At 49.0% G+C, this 16774-nt stretch overlaps 1 protein-coding gene across 3 annotated transcripts in view; it reads right to left on the bottom strand.

Moving 5' to 3' along the window:
• Positions 1–6822: 6822 nt before the first annotated feature.
• Positions 6823–16774, bottom strand: part of St3gal1 (ST3 beta-galactoside alpha-2,3-sialyltransferase 1) — a 68144-nt gene continuing 58192 nt past the window's right edge. For all 3 annotated transcript variants that reach the window (XM_008765513.4, NM_001013219.2, XM_006241710.4), the window contains 5 exons: positions 15945–16141; positions 14742–14921; positions 13529–13574; positions 12074–12193; positions 6823–10712 (listed from right to left, as the gene is read on the bottom strand). In XM_008765513.4, coding sequence (XP_008763735.1) covers positions 10539–10712; positions 12074–12193; positions 13529–13574; positions 14742–14921; positions 15945–16141 — 717 coding nt within the window. In that variant the 3' untranslated portion in view covers positions 6823–10538. The remainder of the gene's footprint in view (positions 10713–12073; positions 12194–13528; positions 13575–14741; positions 14922–15944; positions 16142–16774) is intronic.

Consider the following 16774-nt stretch of genomic DNA (forward strand, 5'->3'; position numbering starts at 1 on the left):
AAGCAGAGACATCCTGGAACCCATGTGTAGAAAAGCCTAATGCAAGTGAGCCTGGTCAACAAGGAGAAGACGGTTATGTTGTAGTATAGCCACGGCAGCAGGGGACTGATGTACACTGGCTTGGGTTTTAGATAAACTGTACACAGCATGCAGAATGGATGGGTGAGCAGCGAGACAGGTAGCAGTAAAAGGAATTGATGATGAGTGATTTTTATATTATCTGACTGGAAGATAGAAATATCCTGAACACATGCTGAGGGAATGGGGCTGTGGAAAGTGTGGTTATGAACCATGTCTCTTTTAGAAGCAGAAGTGCCGGGCTGATGTTAGATAAGCGAGCAGAGGAGGTGGCAGGGTGAGACTTCTCAGGTCTCTACTTTGAGATATGGGTACACTCTTCCCGTAATGGAGGCTTGCAGACAAATGAGGACAGCAAAGGGAGGAAGAGGAAGTGTGTGGTTAGGATCTGTGGAGTTGAAGAGAGTAAACATGCTAGGAAACATCTCAGAAGGAGGAAGAGTATGGAGTCCTATGTGAAGAGAGTTTGTCTCCACAGGTCAAGAGCTGTGTTGCTAGTTTGTGAGAAGTAGGACAAGGGGAGGGTCTTGGGCAGTCTAGGTACATGAGTGTAATGTTGGGATATGAGGCTACCTGCAAGGTGTTCTAGAAGGATGTAAGCAAGGATAGAGGCAAGCCATGGGAAGTACAAGAGGGTTTCTGGCCCTTCAGGTGGGAAGGCTCTATCTTCTGGTGAAGTCGGATGATGCCCCCAACATCCAGCTTGGTGCATCTGTCCTGTGAACTAGGCAGTTCCTCTACATCCCTAACCCAGTCTGTTTTTGCAAAATAAACCTCTTGGAAGCCTCAGCCTTCCCTGCCTGGCTGGCACTCTGGTGATGTACCAGCCCAAAGGTTCCTCTCCGAGGTGACTCTGTGTGGAGCAAGACTTAGAGATCAGGTCCACCGGCCTTGAGGGCAGAGCAGTTGTCACCATTTGCATGTTCTCGTGCCAGGTTCAGCCCAGTTCTCTGGGAGTCTGGTTGAGGTGGTCCACACAGTTTCAGATTCCGTTCAGCTTTTCCACGGTACCATGGCAGGAGAGGGGCAGACAGTGTAGGCTCAGAGTCTGGGTGCCTGACTCGCACTAAGGTCTGCTGCTGCTGAGCTGAGCTGAGCTGTATGGCTCTGGGTCTCATGGCTCACCTCTTGGAATGCTAGATTTGTGTAAGATGTGTATGTCAGCGAGGACGCCTGCCCGGAATCATGTGAGAAGCAGGTGAGGTGCAGTCTGACACCTGGCTGGAATGTTTCAGCTCTCAATACAGGCTAACATCCATCCACTCTAAACAGAGTATTGTGTGACAACCAACATGGTTCTGATTTACCTGCCAACCAGGTACCTGTACTTTGCTAGATGCTGTGCATTCAGAAGGAAAATCACCTCTAGTGTCTCTGCCTTTCCAGGTCCTCTGGGAGTGGAATGACAGGGTTGGGTGGAACCTTAAGATACAACGATCTTGCTTAAGCCTTCCAGTGTGTACTTTAGGTACGAAAGCGTTGAAGTGAGCACGTGGAAGCAGTCACCTTGAAGTCCCTAGAAATGGACATAGTTTGGATTTTTGGCCAATCTGTAGTCTTTCCCTTGTATTCTCTCTCATGTTTAAGGTACCATTCAGCGTTCTCCACCAAGTCCTCTCTGCCTTTGTTAGCACACAACTGCAACTGGGATGAGCTGCCTGGATCTCTGTTCTCTGATGCTGGGCTTCTTGTCCCTTGGGGTGTCTGTCTATGACCACCCCCACCCCCGCTCGCATCTTCTAAACCTTCTGATCAGCTTTAACCCAAGGCTGACCAAAGCAGACCTGCTGAGTTGTCACAAATTGGCTCTAAAACTAGGACAGGATCTCTGACATCAAGGAAAGATTTTGGAGAGGTGGCCTGTTGCCCTCAAGGATTCTGGAAGTTCTATCCCACCATTTATTTTCTTATTTATGATGTTGTTGGGCAATGAAACTCCACTGGTCAATGGACCTAGCATGGAAGTTGTAGGTATCAGATCTAACTGGAGACATTTGAGAGCTTATGAGCCATTTCCAGCTTCTTGTGCAGTGACCTGGAAGGCTATGGGCTGAAGGAGGTGAGGTTAGCAATATCTTTCATGACGGGCTGGGTCTCCACATGAGGGAGAGCCCAAAACCCTGAAAACTGCCCCCAAGAGAAACGAGTCTTGTTCTACGTTAGTGGAACTTGAAGCTTATTTCTTTTTGTAGCATTAGCCTGTCCCGGCCTGACAGATACCATAATCAGCTCTGGTCTTTGCTCTTGACTGTTATGAATAGGGTGACCCTGGCAAATAGCACTGCAGTCACAGGTGAACACCACTACCATCTCAGTCTCTTGGGAGAATTCGGGGAGGAACATGATAAGTGTTAGGCACATAGGAAATCTCAGAAAATCGCTGGCACATTGCTTCATGTCTACCATGTCATTTAATATCCTTTACAGAGTAGTAAACCATGATTCAGAGAGATCAAGCTCCCTCAGAGGCATATGGCTCAGAAATAATAGAAAGCAATGACCAAGTTTCAGGTCCAGGGGTCCCCATGAACCTGGGTTTCATGTGAATCATGGAAGGGGGACATCAAGGACATTTATTATCTTGTCCACACTGGCTGGGGACTTGGGCTGTCCCCTACTGGGTCCAGACCTGTTTTCTTGACTGGTTTACTCAATTGACTGACAGAGATAGAGATCTTATCAAAAGGGTGTTGCACTTGCTGGTGTCTAAGGCAAAAAGTCCTTTGAAAGTCTGACTTTGTTCACAGGTGTGTGCCTTTTCTCCTGTGGCTTTCAAAAGCTTCTGCATATCAGCTAAACTCAATCAGACATGATCTAAGGTGGCTCTGTTGCACCCTCTGGTGGCCACCACCACTGAACACTCTGGCTGGCGCTGTAAGCCAGGAGTCAGAAGGACGTGGGCAGCCCCGGGCTGGTTCTGTTTACTGCCTTAAACCATTGTGTAGGGCTCATGCCTAGAATTCTTCTGCTAGGAACACCACCTAGAGTCCTTGTCCTCCAGGTCCCAAATGCCATGATCAGTGTTCAGAACACAGTGACCCAGAGCTCACTTTTGATGTGCTTGCTAGCTTCACCCTCTGACACACTTCAAGTCGTCCTGAGTCTGCCTCTCTTCCTCAAGGTGCTATGCCTCATCAAATTAATGCATATGATGCCATAAGCAACGTACTTTCTTGTTTTTTATGGGTGTGACTGCTGTCTGGTTATCTGCCTGTCACCATGGCTTCCAACTTTCTCCTGGCAAAGTCCTATTCTTGCCCACAGTCATCTGCAGTGTCCCCCATGATCTTGTGTTAGATGAAGCAGATACTAAGCCTGCGTGTGCTCATTGCATAAACTGTAGCATCCCTTTTTCTTTTAGTCTATCTCTGGATGCAGGCTTTGACCACTGACTCCCAGGACCCATGGGTACCGCTGGTCCAACCAGGGCTCCTCTTGGGGGGAAGAAACCCTCCATCCCTGTGTAGACCCAGATCAATTTGAGCTCCTTGCTTGGGACAATGCTTCCACAAAGCTAGTCCAGATGCTGGAAAGTATGGAGGAAGAGTGTGGCAGAATCCAGAGGCAGCCCAGGAGGCCATGAAAGGAGGCTGGGCCTAGGAGTGTACAGCTGAGAAGCCTATGGAACTTTCCATTTCAACAGTATTCATGGAACCTTGACCTGAGAGCTCAAAGCAGACACCAAGATCTTTTGTTTTAGGTTTGTCACAGGTCAGGAGTACACCTGTGCTGAGATGATGAGGACCTGAGAGAAATGGCTTGACTCCCCAATTGTGAACCATACCTGCAGTGTCCGGGGACCCACAGTTCTGGCCTTTGGCACTTTCTCATCCATTTTGTTGTCCAATGACACCAACCAGAAAAGAACTCCTCTATCACTTTCACACATGTGAATTTCTGGTGCTTTCTCTGTGCTATATGGGACCGAGCCACTTGGTCTCATCAGCCTGACGCCAGCACCTGGCTGTCTATGTACCCCTGTGCTGGTGAACTGCAGGTGGGTCGATGTGGTTTGACTCAGTTTCAACCTTTGTACAGTTGTCCTCCATGTGCCACTGCATTCATGTACATCCCTGGGGACTGGTGGCCTCTCTAGCTCTTTCTTCTATTTTTTGTATAGTTGTCCCGCCTCAGATCACTCTCTCACCTGTCAGCAACTGTGATCCAGACTCAGGGCTTCAGAAACTGCAGCCTGACCAGGCTCCACTCCTGTGATCAAACAACTCAGACACAAATTCTCGACCCTGCTTCAGGGCCAGTTGAAGGGATGGAGAAGCTAAACCAGCAAACAGTGGAGGCTACGTATATTTTCCTCTGCTAGAGACTAGAGTATAACGCTTAGCATTGCAAGGAGCTATGGGCAGTCCTCTTTCTCATCTTGACCATTTGAAGTGTTGATTTAGTTTCTTGTGTGTGTGTGTGTGTGTGTGTGTGTGTGTGTGTGTGTGTGTGTCCCTGTGGCACCTGTATGTACATGTGAGTGTGTGTATTGTGTGTATGTGTGTATATATGTGAGTGTATTGTGTATGTGTGTGCACACATGTGTGTATGTGTGTGTGTGTGTGACCCTGTGGCACCTGTATGTACATGTGAGTGTGTGTATTGTGTGTATGTGTGTGTATATGTGAGTGTATGTATTATGTGTATGTGTGTGCACACATGTGTGTATGTGTGTGTGTGTGTGTGTGTGTGTGTGTGTACACCTTATTCTGTAGGTACTGGAGCTGAAAGTTTGCAAAATACTAGATGTGAGAACCAGGATCAGCCAGTTTCTGTGAGGTGACTGAGAATTAGGACGATTAGAAATGTGTGTGGAAAGAGGATTCACTTTACTTTCTGGTTCAGGCCCAGGACAGTCCCTGTGCAGGACCTGAGAGATAGGGAAGTGAGGAGAAATTCCTATGGTGGTAGGAGTGTCTGAACCACATCGTCTGAGGTACCTGTGGTGAGTGAGGCTGAAGCAGAGGGCAATCCCTCCCCAGCAGCTCCTCCTTAGCTCTCCTAGTACAGGGTGCTGGGCCTCTAAAGTCCACTACTACTTAGTAAGGGATGGCCTCTGAGGACACAGTTATCCATGCATATCAGGGGACTTGCTCTAGTTTTTTGATTTCAAAATCCATTGATGCTGAAATACCTTATATTAAAAACAGTAGCAGCCTCGAGGACTCTGAATTCTCCCAGACACTGTGGTCAGATGGGATGTCCCGAGGACTGGCTGCTGCTAAAAGCCACTATAGGCAAGAAGTGCCAGGAAATGTCTTTACATTCTTACTGCTTTTTGGCTAATGTACATTCCAGGAACTCAGGTCTGAGACAGCGCAAGAGGAGACATACAGGGGACAAAGGAAGGCAGGCAGGCATGGTTCCTCAGGGACTGACTACAGCATACTGCCACCATGTGGCTGCTTGTCCATTGTGCGACTGAAACCGTAAGCCGGTATAAGGGAACTGGGTCTGGTGTGTGTGTGTGTGTGTGTGTGTGTGTGTGTGTGTGTGTGTGTGTACGTGTGTTGGTTTTGGTGTACTGTATATGTGTAGAGTGCATATTGTGTTAGGATGTGTGTTTATGTTTTTTATGTGTGTGATCTGTGTTGATTGAGTATATGTGTATATGTGTGATATGTTATATGTATATGTATGTTTTATATATATACACATACGCAGGTGTATATATATAGGTGTATATGTAGTATGTGTTGTGTCTGTGTACACTGTGTATGTGTAGTGTGTTGTGTATTTGCAGTTCGGATGTATATTCTGTGTGCTTTGAAAATGAACACGCCTGACCTGTGGTGAAGAAACAGATGTGATAGAAGAAAGGGGAGTCTAGAGATGAATGAGTCACACAGAGAAGATGCATGGTAAAGCCTGTCACTGAGGATAGGAGGCAGGGATGGAGACAGGGAGCGAGGGTGAAGTCAGACAGGGCTGGATACTGGCTACCTTTCCTCTGAAGTGCCTCTGCCCAGTGCTGGGTTCTTTGCTAAGCCTGTTACCTGTGCTAACTCAGTGCTTAATGCATGTGAATTAATAATAGTAAATTAATAATAACATAATAATAAATTAATAATAATTAATGGGTGTGTCACTATCCCAAATTTACCATGGAGGTCAGGCACAGGCCACTCAGCAACCTGGTCAGGCTCACACAGCCAGGCAGTACCCCCCACATTGCCTGGCTTTAGGGCCACATCTGTACATGTTGTCTTGGACCAGCAAGGGCAAGCAAGCGAGGTGGCATATAAACTGTAAAGTGCTGTACCAATCGTGAGGAAAGGATCACAGGCACATACCAGGTTCACATGGCCAAGTTCCATTCGAAGGCTTCTGGAAATAGTTCTTTAAAAATTCAAGTAAGAATGCTTCTGTCATTCAGAGCTGGCCTGTGTTCCTCCCAGGGTGTGGCTATCTCCTCTGTGTACACTGGACCTCAGCTAAGCAAACATTGGAGTCACAGGCCCTGTATCCAGTTGGGCCTCCTGGGATGCTTTGTTTTGATCTCAAGCTCCTCTGAAGATTAGCAAAGTCAAGTCCACGTGATGGACAAGAGCAGAGATTCATGGAGGTTAGGAAACTCACAACGGTCACACCACAGGGAATGGCTCCACACTGTCTCCTGAGCCCCCTTCCAATGGCGAGGGCAACATCCCAGGAGACCCTAGAAGACGATGCATACAGCCATTTCAGGACTGAACCGAACCCTCGAAGAGAAACTGCACCCAAGCAGAGCTCTGAACACACCCAAACAATAAAATAACTCTTTTTATTTACTTTGATTCAAATCATTGGAAATATTCAACAATAAATAAAACAGCAGTGGCTGAGGAAGGCAGATTTGCTAACATCATTGGAAATGCGTTCAGACCAATCAGGAGGATGATAAGATGTGGGCAGGAGAAAGCAAAGTTTAAATGGGCAATGCTGGGCCACAGGAGGCAAGGAAGGAAAAGCTTTTGGGCAGAAAGTGCTTGGAAAACTTTGGCTCTGAAGGAGACTTGGGAAATGGCTAAACTGATTGTGCCTGGAGGTGCAGGAGGGACCCACATCTACCTACTAGGGTGGTTTGATCAGGCTCTTGGGAAATAGTTAAAGTGATTGTGCAAGGGTCTGGGGTGGAGGCAGGAGTTACCCATGTTCACCCAGTAGGGTGTGCAAGATCCGGATTAGACTCTGGAGAAAGGGTTAAAGCTGTTGCCATGAGGCAGACTCTGGGCAGGAAGAGTCAAGGAACAAGCTAAATGAGCAGAAGGGTTAGGGAGGTAAGGATGGGGTTCAGCAGGGAGAAGCAGGCTCCAGGCCTAGCCTGGCTGATGATGCATTTACTATATTCTGAGGCAGAAGGCTTAGGGGCACTGCTCTGCTGGTCTCTGCTTGCTTTCTTCCCCATGCCTGCTTTTTCCAGGTATTAGGTAACACCTGGGGCACAGGAGAGGGTGACAAAGAGGAGAGATGATCTTATCTGAAAATTGGCTAGTCAGGCCTTGGTGGCTGAGCTGCCTAGGAGCCAATCTTTCTCACCTGACTATGATGGCACCTGTGGCTCCAGCTGCCAGGTTCTGAGGGTATACAGCTGTCACTCTATCCTCTGGGCCTCCCTCACCCTGCATGTTGGGAGCTACTTTGAGAGGCACAGGTGAAGCCTTCCCACCTCTGACAGGGAGGCCACATTCCCAGGAAGTGTGATGGGCCTTTAGCAGACCCGTGTGGCCACAGCGGAGACTGCAACACCAACTGTATCCTCCCTCCTTTGGTCTCTAGACCTTCAGATCGTCAAGCTCCTGGATAGTGGCTGGTGGCCTCCCCATTCTACACTGTTTTGGGGTGTGTTCCACTAACCACGCCCACATGGCTTATTGGATGATGTCTGATGCCCAAAAGCCATCCTAAAGACATTGAAATCAAGACTTTCCTCTTCGGCTTGTCACTTCCAGGAACCAAAGGCTACAGATCTGATTCTCTCTCCCCTAACAGAGGCTGAGAGGAGTGGAAGATTGCAACCAGTGCAAGAAACACCAGCCTCCTGGTTCACTTTAGATTAGTAGTCTTGGGTGCTGATGAGAACCCACACACCCCAATTCCCTTAGATTTAGTAGATTCCTGTGCACTGGAAGCCAGCTCTTTGCTCTCTGCCTGGTGCCCAGGACCAGCTTTTCTGTCAACCAGCCCAGTCTCTTTGGGGAAGCCTCTTCCTGTACTCAGCCTCCCACACCCAAGGAAAGCTCCGGTTACGTTAAACTAATTGCTGCACATAATTCTGGCCACAACTGACTGTATTTTATTCAGTTAAGGGCCCACTACTGAGCCAGTGAAACACAGGGGAAGGATGAGGATTATGGGACAGAGAACCATTGGCTCCTTGGCTGGAGGAGGGACAGAGGGAGGGAGGGAGGGAGAGAGGAAGGCAGCGAGGTAGGGAGGCAGGAGGCCCCAGTGGGGGTTGGGAAGAGGAGTGGGAGGAGCCAACAGAGACAGAAGCGCTTCAGAGCAGCAGCACTCAGCTAGAAATGGCTACACTCCCGATGCAGGCACTTGCTCTCATACAGTAGAACCCAGCTACACCTGAACTGTCACCCCCTAAGCCAATGTCCACTACTTTTGATTTGTCTTAGGGACTGACCTGTTGACCCACAAACATCTGCTGAGTTCCTCAAACTGGGACCTTTGAGGAGGCCCCTCCACTGCAAGGACCTCGCAGGAGTCCAGCCTCTTCAGCCAAGGATTTTATGTCAGAGAGATTTTAAAAGTGAAACCATATTGCTCCCTCATTAAACGCCTGAATTCTGAGTCGCTGAAAATTAAACAAAAGCAACGCCAAAGCCACTCACAGGACACACTCCTAGAAAATGGCAATCTTGGTGTCTGCTCTTTGGTGATGCCTGTGAATGGCCTAAAGTTGAGTGGGGTCCCTGGGCTCTTACTTGCAGAGAGGAACCTGAGCAAGGGGAGATCACCCCAAACCTTCAAGACACCTCTCTCATTATCTGCCTTGATGAAGTTGTTGTGATCTTTAGGGAATATTTTTCAACAGGAACAGGTTTCTCTTCCTGAATATCTGTAGGGAGGAGACAGTTATCTCCAAGTGCCTACTGTCCTCCCTTCTGCAATGAGGAAGAAAGCATCACTTGTACTAGAAAGGGAGGTGACACGGATTCTACCAAGGATTGTCAGTGCCACAGGATCTGCCCACCAGCAAGCCCCGAGTCCAGATGTCTAAACACGTACATTTGGGTGTTCTCCCTTCAAGCTCCTGCTCTCACACGACACAGGCAAAGCAACAAAACACACTGTGAGCAGCTGTGGGGAAGAGTATGCACAGGGTCAGCTGAATTAACAAATCAATAAATAATCAGGATTTCTGTAGAGGAAGGAGGAAGAACAGACAGAACTCTGGAAAAGAGGTACATGCATTTCAATTGTAGTCCTAGAATGTCCCCAGTGCGACCCCAAACGAGTCCAGGAAGGTGGCTGCTAGGGACTTGGCTCAGTGTTCAGGACCAGGGAAGAATGCTGGTAGTTAGTGATCCTGAACCCAGCAGTCTGAAGAAGTGAACACCCATCCCAATCCTGGTATACTCTGTGTGGTACAGAGTATCATCTGAAAAGATTTTGAGCTATGCAGCAAAGCGGGGTGCTGGTGGAGGTCCCCTTTCTCCAGTTGGGGATTTTACTTCATGTCAGCCAATGCATGCGTTTTTTTTTCTTCTCAAGTTCAAAGGCACGTGGAAGTAGTCAGACCTGCTCTGGCCATCAGTATCACTACAGATGGGGGATCACAGAATGGTGACGAGGGTTTCACTGCTGTCAGCATTACATGGCCTGGTTTCCATGGAAGAACTCTAGAGACAGAAGCTTTGCCTAGCCATCATCAGTGACCTTTTTGAAGAAAGGGACAATGGGGATGTCATATCAAGAGACAGGTGAGGCTTCATGCAAAGGAGAACGGCATCTTGCTCCTCTGCTGGTGTAACCTAGTGTGGTTCTGCTCTGCAGATGACTGTCCCAAACATCCCTAGCCAGAGTCTGAGTTGAGCATGAGGTCCACAGTTCAGTGGTAGCCTCTAAATGACTTCCTGGAAATGTTCACTCTTTTGAACACAGAACCTTCAGGATTTTGTTTTCCCCATCTCTACCCTCCAATCCAACCCAGAAGCCAAAATAACTGTTGTTGTTTGGAGGCTAGGCCTTTCTTGGTATCTGCTCACTTTTTCCCAGTTAGGGGACTGCAGTGGGGAAGTGCTCCTACTGTGGGCAGGCCTGAGACCTGCTCTGTATCCTGGGAGAGTTGAACAACTTTGCTATGTAGATGATACCAAAATGAGGGTGCAAGAGGCTGCCAGAAAGCCTGGAAACACCCTGAGTTCAGCCCTGGGAACTTCTGGAACACAGTGGCTCTAGGGAGATGCTGGGGCTGCAAGTTGAGAGGTGTGATATGTTGTGTCCATCCTTACTAGGTTGCAGCATCATCTCCCCTTGAAGATGCGGATTTTGTTGATGGCTGCCAGGGTAGTTGTGACATTGTACTCGAAGTCGCCATCATGAACCCCCGTCTTTCGGAATGCACCTGCTGATGGGTTGTTCTCCCAGTAATGGTGCCAATTTCCTTTGCTGTCTGCCCCAAAGCCATATAAGTCCACCTGAGGGGAAAAGCCAAGGTGAGATCCAGATAGCAAGACCATGATAGTGGGGTGGGGGAAGTAGGAAAGGTAGCCTGTGTTTGTCCCTGGAATTTTATGTTAAACATTAATGATTCATAGAAACAACTTTCTTCATATGCCAAGTCAAGCCAAGGAAGGCTCGAGTTCAATTCTAGCCCAAAGGCACTTTGGGGTGACTTCATGTGGGTAGTCCTGAGGTGGGCAGGGCCTAGAGCCCTAAGGAGTCTTGGAGAAAAGGTAGGGAAAAGGGCTTGGGAGGCAGGCAAATCATCTCTCATCCAAGCTGACTCTTGACATATCAGATCATTTCAGAACTACACTTCCTCATTTGGAAAGGAGGCCAAGAGGCATGACCAGAGAAGGTAGGTGACAGGTTCTAAACCCTTCCTTCTGAGGCCAACATCTGAGGCTGGACACATGACAAACACAAATGGCTACTTATTGTGCACCTCACATTGGGCTGACATGTCAAAAGGCAAGCAGGCCTACTCTCTTTAGTTGCCACCTAGCAGGTACTGGGGACATCAGTGACACACCCATCAAGGCTCAACTCTTCCAACTTATGGAATTCATGAACAGAATGTCCCTTAGAGAGGCAAGGGTTAAATTCAGGTTCCCAGGGCACCGAGGAGAGGCCACAGGCCCAGGTGATAGGAGGTTCTTTCCAAGAGGGGACAATTGAGTTGGGTCTTAGCTAGTGAATAGGTAGTGGATGAGTACGGAACCACTCTGATGAGCATTCAATGAAGGGCATAGCATCTATCTGCAGGGTGGAGGATAGACTGGAGCTAGACAGGGGTGTGCACAACGGAGTTGGGACAGCGAAGTTCAATGGCATTCAGTTTCTCAGCACAGGCCTACCTTAGAGCAGGGATCTCTGGGTAGGACTGGAGATAAGAGATGGGAACAATGTCTTTGAAGTTCCACTCTGGTTTTCACAGTTGGTGGGTAGTGGGAGTCCCATAGGCCTGGTTGGCTTCCTAGCAGTGCTGGCAAAGTGTGTGGGTCAGGGTGTGGATCCCTAGGGGACTCTTAACAAGCAAGCTGGGGCTAGTAACTATGGCCTTTGTAATTCTCCCTGTCTAAGCCGTTTAGAACCTGCTTTTTCCTTGAGCTGAGTCAGAGCCGAGCCACCTTCACTGGACTGAGTCTGGAATCCTACTCTTGAGAATATCATACTGTTGACCCTCTTACACATGCCTGGTGAGACAAGGATCAGGGACCCATGAAGAGATGTGGTTGGAAACTGTCTTCTTCCCTCTCCCCTACCCTGGACTCCCTTGGAAACATGGGGTGATAGCCCTTGATCCTGCAACCTGCAAGAAGGTGGAGTAGCATACCTCATCACAGATATGAATGGAGAAGATGACCGAGAGGATGCCGGTCGATGGATACCGCCCGTGGCCCTGAAGCCAGTTGTCAAAGACATACTTGATGAAGGCTGGGTGGTAGATCAGGATCTGCAGGGAGAATGGACTGGGTGAGTACAGTCAGCAAAAGACACAAAGCATCTAGTAGGTGCCATACTGCCAAAGCCATAAGTACATGGTCATGTAGGGCTCTGACAAACATCTTTGCATTTATGGACTTAGTGCTAGGGACACTATAGACATCCTGCATCACTGAGAGGGAGGGCTGAAGAGTGACGTGGGCCACAGGCAAGAGTTAGCACAGAAGTGCTTCATAGCACTGAAGGAAGCCTTGAACAGGACAGTGGTACTGAAATAAAAATACTATGGAGATAGGGAGTGTGACCCAAGACTCCAGAAGTGCTTCAGGAAGCAGTGGAAGGGATCATGACAGTGTCACGCTGCATTAAAAACATATGTATGTGCTACCTGTTCTGCCTGGCACTGGCTGGAATCGTTGACCTGAAGCAAACTATATGCAAGGCTTTCCTCTCCTGCTAATGAAGACACTAAGGCTCAGAGAGGCTCAGCAGCATGTTCACATCCAGGGAGGTCTCCCTGTGACAGGCATTGCCTTGGCCTTGTCCCCTGTGGCTGCCTTGGGGACAGTGAAGGGGACCTTGGGAGCAGCAAAGGGTTTAGTGGCCTTATATTGTTCCTTAGGGAAGGGCTGAAATGACAGATTTACAGGCCTCTGGAGGTCCCTCCATTTCTCAGCCTTGCTTCAGGATATTAGGGTCACAGCAGAGAGACCCACCCTATAAGATGCCTGTGACTTCTTTCTGGGACTGTGGTGTCCAAGGCCAAGGACAGCATGTCGCAGGCACAGGGGGACTTCATCTAGTCTTAGCATGATGGAGGTAGGCTATGTCCCTGGGGAAGTTACTGGCTCTCTCTGAGCCTCCTCAAGCATGACAGTGCATGCAAAGTTCAGTGTGCCGGGTTTTGCACACATGTTCTGCTTTTTGCCCAGGACTGGACCCATGCAGTACAAGAACCCACTGGAAAGGGCAGGGTAAGGAGAGAAAGGTGAGTATGGCTTTGAGAAGCTCCCAGGAACAACTCAAAAGAAAAACACCGAAGCAAAGCCTCTATTGCTCATGCCCTCCAAGGGCTTGGGAGATGCGGATGGCTGGGTGCCACCCTGGGTTGACTGTGATAGGTTTGGGTATTCCTGGAGGGTCATGTCTGTGGTAAGTTCCCAGTTGGTACTGATGTTCTGGAGATGCACTTTAAAGGCCTGTCCTTAGCAGTGAAGCTTCATAGGTACCAGCAACTGCACTAGGCCAGGGCCTGGGCACTCGGTGTAGCCCAGTGAAATGTCACAGCACCAAACCTTGGAAAAGAAATCATGGGAGAGTAAGAAGGTCGAAAGCTGCCTCTTACCTTCTCTTGTTTCACTTTGATCTTCGGGGGCACAGGGACGTAGGTGCTGCAGATGGAAAAGAGGAGGTATTTAACATGGAGAGTGACAGCCAGAGTGGTATGGGTAGGAAGGCTTAGGTTCCCAGGAGCCATCTTCCTGCCCCAGCATAGCTCCTTCTGCAGCAGCTCCAAAGGGGAACCAGGAGGTGACCCAGGCTGGTTTGAGAATATTCTGTGGCTAGATGGGCCACAATGGAGACTTGCTATAAGCACAGCCTTTCAGAGGTCTGGGGATATTTATCACCATTTTAGAGAGTCAGAACATCTGTGCTCATTAGTGGGATCAGGCTAATGCTAAAGAACTGACAGGGGTGACCTATGGCTGTCACTGACTCATGCAAGCAGACACAGGCTGAAGCATCAAGGTTTAAAATGCACTACCACACGGAATCTAACTAGTGCAATCTAGGCTCTCCATGTGGTAGAGTATCAGGGGAGCACCTTGAGTCAGCCGCCTGGCCCAACCTCTTGCTGAGCCCTTCCCTCACACTCTGTACCCTGGAGGCACAGAATTCTTGGAACCCACAGTTTTTGACTCTGGCCCTGCTCCTGGGAGACCAGGACTAGGACTAGGAGTTATGTGGACATCTGGAAATGGAGCCACTCCCCTTTGAGAAAAGTCAGGGACCGAGGAATTAGACCCAGATGGTTGCATGGGCTCTGGGTCCAGTTCAGTGTTGGGCAAGTGGTTTGGCCCAGCCACGGTTGCTCCCTGGAGGTCAGAGCTAATGAGAAGCACTGCTGGGAGGGCCAAATGAGATGCTGAATTTCAAGTGATAGGCACCATGCCTGGGGAGCAGATGGCAACACTTACCATCGGAGAGCCAATCATTGACTTATCCACAAAGTATGCGCTCAGTATGCCTGTTCTGTGCTGCAGTTTATGCTGGAGCAAAGGGGCTCCCAGCACTGAGGATCAGCATGGAGCTACCACATGCTGAGTCCTTTTCTGTGGTTTATCTAAGAGATTCCAGAGAGTTGGAGGGACGCAAACTATAACACAAAGTTCAGCATAACAATGCTAGGTAGGAGGTGAGGGGGAACCAGTCAGGTAGGGCTTGCACATATGTGCCAGGAGGCATGGGGAAGAGGAATCCTATGGGACAGTCCAGCAGGAGCGTGATGTGGTAGGTAGGAGACAGATGGACACAGGGCAGACATTAGAGAAACTCACTGAGTGATGGTGCCTGTGGTGGTGGCACTGATCACCCATTGCAGGTCGGTGATCTTGAAGGGGACCAGGACCATGTTGACATTCTCTCCCAGCTCCCGGAAGCTCTCAGGATACACAAGATGGTGGGTGGTCCTGCTCCCAACATCTGCCTCAAAGCCCACTGTGGGTGCCCTGTTCATCCTGGGAGGAGAGAAAAATTGGGTATGTGGTAAGGATGCTAGAATTGGAGTCACCTGTGTGGTAACTGGAGGTGAATCCCTTGTTTCCTAGGCTTCAGTTTCTCCACATGTACAATGGGAACCTTGTAGACACAGACCAGATAGGTGTGGCAGATCAGATCTGAAATCCCAGCTACTTGGGAGGCTGAGCCTAAAGGGTCGTAAGTTCAAGACCAGCCTGAGGTGTGGGAAACAACTAGGTCAGAGGAAGACAGCCTGTCACCTGTGCACATCCAAAGTCCATCCCTAGTTCAGCATAACAGAGGGCAAGGCACTTGTATATTTATTTATAAAAGCAAGTTGGGTGGGTCTTGCCCTCCTACCATTGACCAACTGTGTCCTGGGTAATTATACCTAGTAGGTGCGCCTTTTTTGTTATCCAGAGTTCAGATAAGCTGTCTACCAGACAATAGCTTTAAACTTAGGTCTACCTGACCCTGAGCCTGACTCTGTCTCTCATCATGGCCATTCCCACAGGATAGTAGGCCCACTGAAAGCTAGGAAAGGGGCCTATGGACTTGAGGCCAAAGACAGAGAAATAAGGTTGTTCTAGGTTCTAGAAGGTACCTGGGGGATACTGTGTCCCACTTCTAATTATGCTCTCTGTCCGAGAATAATTCTGAGTATGGATTATGATAAACTCAAGGGTTGTATGGAATTTTTTTCCTGAGATATCAATTCCACTTGGGGACAAAGGAATCAGAGTATTAAAAGCTTCGTGTTCAGGGTCTAGATTGAATGCTGTGAGTAGATCTGAATCATAGAAACCAAGACTTCAAATCAGTTTTGCTACTCAATAGATAATAGGTATCAAGTCCCCAGACCATTGGAAATCTCTAGCAAAACTTGCTAGGGAGAGAAGAAGGAACTAAGTCCCAGAGGTCAGTCAGTACTAGGGTCACACGCCTGGAACCTTGGCTTTCTGAGCTAAGCCAAGGTGTTTTACACATCTCTGAGGAACCGTGGACTCGGGTCCATTGCTTACCTCAGCACAAAGTCATGGCTGTCGATCTCAGGCCCATACGAGGAGTCTTTCAGGTTACCAGAGTTTCCAACAACTGCACAGCGTCGGCAACCCACCAACCTCTTGTTCAACATGGGGTCCACATTCCCAGGTACCAGGCGAAACAGTTCCTTGACGGTGTCGCTCAGGTTATTGGGTTTCCTCTCCCGCTGGAGCCTCTGGGGCAGAGAACAGAGGGAATGGCCAGCTTGGCTCCACTGCCTCTGGCTGAGGAGGATGGCTCCCCGGCCACCAAACCCAGCTACTACTAAGCATGAAGGCACAAGCAACTACTACCCCCATCCCAGGACAAAAGATAGGAAGGAAACTCATTTATCCATTCTACAGGTACTCCCTGGACACCTTCTCTATGTGAGATCGGGACTTTAGCTGACCTTTGGGCATGTAGGAAGGGGCTGAGGCCAATCCCTAGACACCGAGGACCACTGTATTTATTGAATCCCACATTCGCACCTCCTGCTAAGATCTAGTGTTGCTATTGCTGGCGGGTGAGACCAGCCTGGATTCATGGTGCCTAGAACCAAGGCCACACACCCTTCCCAGGAAAGGATACCAGAGACACAGGGAATGTGGGGGCAGAGACTGGGTGCTACATCTATGAGTCAAGAGCTGCCACAAATGGTCAGCAGCAGCTGTAGCAGTAGTGGGAAAGAGGCATCGGGGGAAGAATCTTGGCCTCCAGGATGGTGACCTGTGACCACCACTGATGCCTTAAGCCACCAAGTCCATGGTGATTTGTGATGGAAGCCACAGGAAGGAAAAACAGTAGGGCTTTTCTCAGATGTATACAT

This window comes from Rattus norvegicus, chromosome 7 (assembly GCF_036323735.1).
Source record: "Rattus norvegicus strain BN/NHsdMcwi chromosome 7, GRCr8, whole genome shotgun sequence".
Taxonomy (NCBI): Eukaryota; Metazoa; Chordata; class Mammalia; order Rodentia; family Muridae; genus Rattus; species Rattus norvegicus.